Here is an 8,872-nt window from a genome sequence, read left to right on the forward strand (position 1 = left end):
GTTCTTGACTAGGTCCTAGCTTTAGGTCCTTAGTGTTTTTGTTGTGATTTCTTGTGCAGGAGGGTTGAGTGTGCCTTGGATGTGTGTTAGGCCTTATTGGCATGATGTTGTCCTTAGGATAGCCCAAAATAGGCCTAGGAGTCATGAAAAGCAACAATGGCAAAGTTGCTCAAAAGATGCAAAAGTTGCATGACAACTTTTAAAAGTTGTCAAGCAACTTTTCCACCCAAAAGGTCAAAGACCCTTATTGACCATGGAGAGCCCTAATTTTGGCACACCGACCGAGGTATGGGTAGTATAAGATGTTACAAACCCTAAGTTAAGGGGTTGGATGTCAGACATTGTACGGCCCAAGTAAGGAAAGCCTGACTGTGACTGTTTTGTTGGTTACCAGTCAGTTTGAATGAAGCAACCGAGCAAGTTAATGGATTGATTTACGTGCAAAACTGTGTGGAGTATCTTCTATGGTGTAAATACTTTCAGTTTGAGCAATTAGACTAGGTTTTGGTTTGCAAGTGTGGTGTGCTTGTAAATATTTTGTAAATTGTCTTCTCACTGTCCAGTTTTGGACTGGTTTGTGCAAATGGAATCATGACTCCATTCCCCATTGTGGAACCACCATGAAACCATGGGGAATGAGAGTACAAACCCTGTACTACAGTTCAATGCAAGCAGGGCCCTTGAAAATGCAAGGAGGCCATTTTAAGACCCACTCCTAGGCGAGACTGAACAGTGCCCGGCTAGGAAGGGTTAAGTTGCAGAGGTCTTGGAGAGCAAGGTAGGTTAGAGGAGGCATCCTTTGGAAGAGTTGCAGAGGGGTGAGTGAAGCACCATTGGTGTGAAGGAGGAGCTTCCACCAATCCAAATAGGGTGGCAAGAGCATCAAACCTACACTGTGACCTTGGCAGACCTAAAAACCCTCCTAAAAACCCTCAAAAACCTTAAAATCCACCTAGGGCAGTGTACGGACACTTGGAGGCCTAAAACCTAGAAAATCCTTGAGTCCTTGCCAAATGAATAGCAGGTCTTTTGGGAAGTTTCACAAGCAAGTGCATCGTTTGTGAGAGGGAGCCCTAAAGGACCAGGTAGGAGGCCTAATTGGTCACAATCCTTGTAGCCCTATTTTGTAGGGAAAAGACAAAATTGTGAAATCGGTAAGAGGTAGGAAGCTTGAAACCTCTTGGGGGCACCTGAATGGGTGGAAGAACCATGAATTAGACCTGACCTAACCTTGCTAAGACCTAGGAAGGTGTGGAACAAGCCAAGCCCTTATTAGCCATAGTAAGGGGTTTTGAGTCTCATGAGTAGGTGAGACCTTAGGAGCAGCATTGCAACTCATTGGTGGGTGGATTGGGCAAGGTCAGGGGATTCCTCAAGCAAGGGAAGTCCTAGAGACCCTAGGGTGTGAAGAGAACACCAGGTGATCCAAGGGAAGGATCCAAGAGCATAGACTAGGCTAGTCTATCCCAAACCCCATCCCATCAGATTGGTATCAGAGCAAGTTAAAGATTTGGTGGACCATGTATGTCTCTGTATTCTGGTGAATCAGTAGGGGAAAGCACAATGGTCACTAATGCAGAGCTGGCTAGGGAGGTAGAAGAACAAAAGGAGAAGAATAGACTCCTTGAGGAAGCTATGAGTGAGATAAGGGATAAACTGCAAGAAGTGGTGGATCAGATGACACAAGGACCTTGGGGAGAAGACACCAAAGATAAAGGCAAGAAAACCATTGACATAGATGACATTATACCTGAACCTAATCCCTTGTTTAATGAAGAACCATTTGTAAAAGCTATTAAGGCTTTGAACACCAAAGCTTTTGAAGGATTGCCACATTTCAGTGGAAGGATGGACATTGACACTGTCATGGAATGGATTGAGGGCATGGAAAACCACTTTGAGTGTGAGGGAGTGACAAAGGCTTAAAAGGTTAAAGTTGCCAAATCAAGATTAAGGGGAGCAACTTTAACATGGTGGAAGTACCTGCAAGAAGAGAGAGTTAGCACGGGGAAGCTACCTATTGCCAATTGGAAGGCCATGGTGAGTAAGAACAAAGAGAACTACTTACCAGAGGATTATGAAGTCCAACTTCATAAGAAGAGACAGGGTTTGAAGCAAAAAGACCTTGATGTGACCTCCTACACCGAAGAATTTCAAAAACTTTGTCTTAGATCCAAAGTCCAAGAAGATGAATCTATTAAGGTGGCTAGGTATCTAAGCGGCCTAAAGTGGAACATTCAGGAGGAGATAAGCCTATGGACTCCTACTACTGTTCAAAAATGTCATTAGCTTGCTGCCAAGGTGGAAGAGAGGAACAAAAGGAAAGGAGACTCCAATAACAGGGGTAGAGGCAGAGGTAGAGAACAAGTGAATCACCGAGGTGGTTACCAAAGCAAGGCAAATGAGCAAAGGAACCAAGGAGAAGCCAAGTTGACTGAGCATAGCAGTGAAACCAATCTCAGAGGAGGCCATTCTAGAGGAAGAGGGGCACAACGTGGTTCAAGTAGGGGTAGAGGTACCGGTAGAGGTAGTTCCTACTTTGCAACTATGAAATGCTACAACTGTGGACAATTAGGACACCCAGCCTATAGATGCCCTGACAAGCCTACCTCATCAAACAGTGGAAAGAGGGTTGCTTATGCTCATGAAGACTCATCAAGCAACAAAGCATCGGATGTGGATCAGATTGAATCAGAAATTGGTGAGAATTTGATGTTCAATAGGATTTTGATCAGACAGCCGGTTAAGGAGGAACCCAAACATAGGAGAGCATTGTTTAGGGTGAGATGCAAAGTTCTTGATAAAGTGTGCAAGGTGATAGTTGATTCAGGCTCAATTGACAACATCATATCAGAAGAGGCAGTTAGGAAGTTGAAACTCACAAGAATACCCCACACTAGCCCTTACAAGGTGACTTGGTTGAACAAAGGACAAAGTGTGCTTGTCAATGAACAGACTTGGGTAGAGTTTGCTATTGGAGGATATAAGGATAAGATCCTTTGTGATGTGTTGCCTATGGATGCTTGTCATCTGCTGCTAGGAAGACCCTGGCAATTTGATAGGAAGATGATCTATGATGGAGGAGAGAACTCCATTTCTTTCAAGAAGGGTGACAAAACCTTCAGGGACGCCCCCTCAGCCCCTTCTTCTCAGTGATTTTCTTATTGTATACAGTGTACTTCATCCCCATTTTGTTGGGTTAGTCTCGGATTTTTGTCCTTGTCGTCCAGAGACAACTTTTCTTAGGGGGGGGGGTGATGTTGGTCGTAAAATGGGCTTTGTACTACTTGTTAAGCTATATTGGTTAAGTATGTTAGTGTCGTCGAGGGTAGTTGTCCATTGCATGACAGTTCCCCACAGGTGGTAACCGCAACCCTCGACCATGTCTTTATATATGCTCTTGTACTTGTTGTTGGAGATGCGGAGGTAGAGAATGATTATTGTACTAAACATTTTGGCATTAATGAAAGCATTGCTCTGAGTTTCTGGTTACTATTCTATCCTATGGTTATCATCTGACTGTTGATATGCAATATTAATAACACACCGCACGGGGTAAACACATGTCTCAACACAAATCATTTTAAAGACTGAGTAATTGTGTTTGCTTGTTTATTATTAAATACAAGGCAGTCACAGACTCATAAGTTGAGCTAGTAATAAACTCGCTGACCACTTTGCATCTTGATTGTTTGTAATGTTCCCTTTTGGGATTACCCAATATTTTGCTCTCGAATCACAAGTTCAATAAAAACAAGGAACATAATATAGTTAGAGATATGACTTTACCCAAAGAATATAAAAGCAAGGTAGATCCTAGTTGAGATCTTGCAATCATGTTAGACAATTATTGAAGATACAATTCATAAAATCAATTATTACTACTAGGGTTAAAGAACATATATTCACAATCATCTTAATCATATACAATATATAAAATTCATTATTTGGGTTCAACCATAGTAGGGCATGGATAAGGAGACATGATAGGGGGGCCAAAGCAATCGTCATGCTAAGCCCAAGAGTGGATATACCATCCTTCTTGGCCTCATGTGGCCTTCCACCATCCATCCTTCATGAGGGGGTGTACCTATTGATGAAGCTTGTACTTGCCCTCCTATGCATGCCAACTTATTTGTCCTCCTATGATTGAGTCTCCTTGAATCCATTCCATCAATCAACCATTGTAGAGGTCAGAGGGGAAACTACAATAGGGTGCCCGGAGCATCCTTCCCATCTAAGCTTAAGGGCGGGATACACCTAGCCACCCTTGGCCTCATGTGACAGGCCGCCAGTGATCCACCATGAGGTGGTGTACTTAGAAGAGGATCTCATCTCAGTTTCTCTCTCCTTGTATTTCTCCCTTACCTCGCTATGATTGTTTGCTGCGATTTGATGAATAGACTAGAAATCTAGATATTCCACATTATTGCTTATATCTAACATATAAGATGTAATGTATCAAATACATTATTTGTTGTATAAATATTATGGCTTATATTAGTATGTGAGGAATTATGCATTAAAACATTATCATGCTGCATACATCTAGCATAGATATTAAATATATATCCCTGCATACCACAATGTTTACTAGATTAGGTATAGCTATATTCTGAATTGCAGACTCCCTTAATTTACCAGTCTATTCTTATCTTCATGTTATTTGATCCTCCTGCTTAACTGCTGATTGAACACTTATTTCTGTCTTGTTCGATGCCTATATTCTAATGCTGTGTAGTAACTGATTGTTGCATTATTTAATTCGCTGTCTCCTATGTAGGATGATCGCTGCTTTTAATGTATTATTGTTGCTGCTCATTGCTTACTGCTTTTAGGATTTATCTCTGCTTATATCTGCTGTTAGATCCTAGAATATTTCATTCCATTCCCTGCTTATATCTTACATATCCTTTTTTATACCCCATCCTACTTTTCTTGAAAGGAGGCAACTTTTCATAAATAGGGACAACTTCCCAAGTGTGGTGACTTTCCCCCCAAGAGAGGTGCCTAATCGTGAGTCAGCCTTCTTATCATTTAATAAATTAATTGCTTAATTGCCTTTAATGTATTTGGACTCTCTAAATGGTGTGATTATGCCAAGATAGGTCGGCCTTCTTACAAGGTGATTCTGCTCCAATGAGTTGGCCTTCCGCATATATTTTATTGCCTAAATTTACTTATTAGAGCTACGATACATTGTTGCCCTGGGTCGGCCCTAACTTCCTTCTGCCCTAGTCAGTCCTATACCAATCAAATGCATCACCCAGGTTTAGGTGTTAATAATGTTGTAATTTTGTTTGTTGAAGTCTCCATGGCAGGGGGCATGACACTGTTTTGATGAGATGCATTCCAATATGCTGAATTTTACTGTTTGCATATTTTATTCATATCTTTGATTCTCAGTTTTAATGAATCTTAAATCCATATTAAAATTTCATCTCAAATCACTTTTTATTGATGTAGCACTCTTCTACCCTACCTTGACCTATTAATTTTTTTGAAGACTTTCAGAAAAAAGTTGTAGGGTTTGACAACAAAGTATGGATTTTCTTGCGCCAGTCTTTTGACATTGCCAGACAAGATGTATTCTTAGAGATCTTCTTGAGCTACACATCTTTCTGCATCTGCCCCAGTATGTATAACTGCTTTGTCTCACCAGATGATTTTGAGATTGTTACCTGATTGAAGGGCCTCAAGGTGACAGTGTAGAACAATCCTTTGAAGGCACTATTTGCATTTATTTCATTTGCGATAGATGGCAAAATTGTTACTAAATTTTGTTTGGTCTGGACTTTTCAGCTGGTCAGATTTGTATGATTTGGTCCAGTTTTTTCCATTGTTATAGAACTATTAGTGAGTGTTTTTGAGAATTTTGGATTTCAGAATATTTTTGATGCCTGAAATGAACTGAAAATTTTGAACTAGGTACTGTGGATGACACCCAATGAATGGAAAACACAATCACATGGGATTGAGAAGGCATTGAAACAGGGAGAGAAATTCTGAGCCTCTGTTTCATGTGTACTGAAGTATAAAGTAGCTATGGTGATAGAATCCTGTGCTTCATGGATTTTGAAGAGTTTTCATCCAAGGTTGGTGCATCGGTATTATATACTCTAGTCACCCTTAAAATTTATAATCAGATGCAGCAGGGAGCAGTTGCAATCAGTTTAACCAAAAACATCTCAAAAGCGAAGCAAGCAGAGTCTCAAAGCTTTCCGAAGTCATCTGTTATAAGCACACTAAACAATTTTTTATTTGTGTTTAATAGGTGTCACTTTTCATTCTTGAGATGTTTCACTTTCAGGTGCTTAACTATTACTTTTTTTTGGAATGCTTTTGATAGTCATGATCATTTCATATTTGGTACTTTTTAATGCCAAGTTCCATATTGTTTTGGGATTGGCTATGTGAAATTGCATGATCAATCTCCTCTCGCTGAACCTTGTATTCTTGCTAGCATTTGTATTTTAATATTTAAAGAATTTTCAGGTGTATAATTTATGATTCGATCCTTGATTCTTCTCCTTAAGGCTGCTCTGTCTTGAACAGTTTGTTATATCCTACTTGATATCTAATACCAGCTAAAGCATATTGAAGAGAGAAATTGAACCCCTTCGCTGTCACCTTATATGTTAGCTCAGATGTTCTACATAGCTTCCATCTTGCAAGTTGTATCTGCTATTGACCATGAACCATCGACGTGATGACCTATGCAGTAGTGCATTGCCCTGGGAATTCAAATAATAAATTCTTTAGTACTTTCTTATTGTCATGTTTCTGTTTTTGTCCATTTACATATTTTAATACTTCATATTGTGATTGACAGGTAGTAAATCAACGCTCTTTCCAACTTCTGCAAGAATACTTGAATGCTGCAAAAGGATTTAGTAGCCCCGAACAGCATTCTTATCATTTTATATTTTATCTCCATGGTGACACCACTAGTGAAAAACTTGAGAAAGTTGAGGTTTCACTACCATGTCCACAGGTTCGGTTTCTTTCCCCAAACAGGGCAACAATTCTGCCCGCGACGCGTGCAGCTCTTGGAAACCTTCTATTTGCCTGTGGTTTGTCAAGACATGTTAAAGGTGGTTTAACTGATGAGGAAGACAGTCTAAGAATCTCTGATCTGTTGCAGCAGGCATCAGAAATACAGAGGCATAATGAAACATCTCTTTTGGGCATGGAGCAGAAGTTGGTGGTTGTGAAAAATGCGATGTGCATAGGACGTGGAGTCAGGGTTTCATTTTGTTCAGCACTGGCAGGCTTAACTCTAAAGCAACAACTAGCATTGTTGCATACATTAGGTAAAGCCTTTGATTTATGCAAAGAGATAAAATTGCTAGGACATTCAGTTTTGATTGGTGATCGCTATGGAGTTGATAACCTTGGGAATCTCTGGTTAAATCATGAAGACAATGAAGAGAAGTGGTCTGCATTTTTGTCTGCTGCTGACCTTGTGACAGCCTTGAAGTATAAGAGAGAAGCAACATTAAGACGTGCAAAGGAGCTAAAAGTGGCAAAGTTGATGGAGATAGAAATGATATTTACACATGATTCCTTGTCAATTCACCCACGTTACTTACGGTTCCTCAATGAGATTGCTGAGAGTGCCTTACAACATGGAGCTGTGGGTGGGGGCAAATTTTATGAGCTACCTGTCAAAGTTATAGGCAGTCCAAATGAACTTGGATGTTATGAAGGAGAAAAAAAATGCAGTATGACAACTTTTGAAGTAGATGATACCATGGGATTTGTGGCAGTTCCAGTTTGGGAGAATTTGACAAATATGTATTCTTTTATAGAGCAACATGGAGAGAAAGCATTGGAATCCAGGCAGAGATTCAAGCAATTAGAAGAACGCCTGGAAGAGATGAAGAAAAAAACAAGGAAGTTGCTTAAACTGAGGCATCTTACTTTTGACAAAGGTCTCTCTAGGGATAAATGTCTATCTGCATGCACCAGGCTATCAAGAAGTGCACGGGAACTCACTCGGTACACTGAAGGGCTTTCAATATGTTTATCACATGAGAATCAACTCCCAGAGCCTGGTTCCAAACGTCCATTGTGTCTAAAATGGGATTTTAGCATTTCTGAGCTTTAACAAATTAAGAGAGCAGGAATTTCATCATGGAAATTGTTTAGTGTTTAATCATATGCTTGCATTCTTTGTTTATTTCTTCTTGCCATTAGATATTCAAAGATGTTTAGCCATTGACATGCAGATATGTAAAAGCATGCAATATTGCTTATTTATTAACATATATTATAAAATTTAATTGATAATAAGAAATGTGGCTGACTAGAATGCATTCTCCAAGTTGAAGGTAAAGTTCTTATGTTGCAACCGAAACATGCAATAAACAAATGCTGTATAGTGGCTAGTCTCCGTCATTGCAACATTGTTAAAAATCAAAAGGAAGGTGATCATGCTTCACCTTGAAATATACAAACGGATGTATTGGAAAATGGAAGGTGATCATGCTTCGCCCCGAACAGATTCTGTTTTTGCATCCCTTTGCAAACATAACCAGACATGATACCTTTTATGATGTACAGATGATATAATACAAAATCATTTCCAGATACACAAGCTTCTCTATATTGTTGTGTAATGTTCTGTTTTTCCATTCATTCAGCGTTCAGCTCTGCAATTCTATTTACATTCTTATTGTTATTATGATTTTCGTCCTCTAATAATTTTACACATTTCACAATGATAAACTTTGAACAACGCCAGATTTTGGATAGCGTTTTAGCTGCAATGTCTTTGTGCTGAGTGCTGTCCAATTGGCTATCCTTAGACCAATTCCACTTTGGTTGGATTTCCTTGGATCGTTGTCATTTTGTTTAATCATCCCTAGAA

The 8,872-nt window shown here is 39.8% G+C and overlaps 1 protein-coding gene across 3 annotated transcripts; it reads left to right on the top strand.

Annotated features, from left to right (window-relative positions):
- Positions 1-5,524: 5,524 nt before the first annotated feature.
- Positions 5,525-8,592, top strand: LOC131069369 (uncharacterized). Of its 3 annotated transcripts, XM_058004735.2 has the most exons (4): positions 5,525-5,635; positions 5,929-6,095; positions 6,275-6,310; positions 6,833-8,592. In XM_058004735.2, exons 2-4 carry the CDS (start codon positions 6,069-6,071, stop codon positions 8,108-8,110), a joined length of 1,341 nt encoding a protein of 446 aa, XP_057860718.2. In that variant the 5' UTR covers positions 5,525-5,635; positions 5,929-6,068; the 3' UTR covers positions 8,111-8,592. The 3 variants fall into 3 exon arrangements, with proteins under 3 accessions (XP_057860718.2, XP_059068165.1, XP_057860719.2); XM_059212182.1 differs by lacking the exon at positions 5,525-5,635 and having other exon boundaries at positions 5,884-6,095; XM_058004736.2 differs by lacking the exons at positions 5,525-5,635; positions 6,275-6,310 and having other exon boundaries at positions 5,890-6,095.
- The last annotated feature ends 280 nt before the right edge of the window (positions 8,593-8,872 follow it).

This window comes from Cryptomeria japonica, chromosome 10, assembly GCF_030272615.1.
Source record: "Cryptomeria japonica chromosome 10, Sugi_1.0, whole genome shotgun sequence".
Taxonomy (NCBI): Eukaryota; Viridiplantae; Streptophyta; class Pinopsida; order Cupressales; family Cupressaceae; genus Cryptomeria; species Cryptomeria japonica.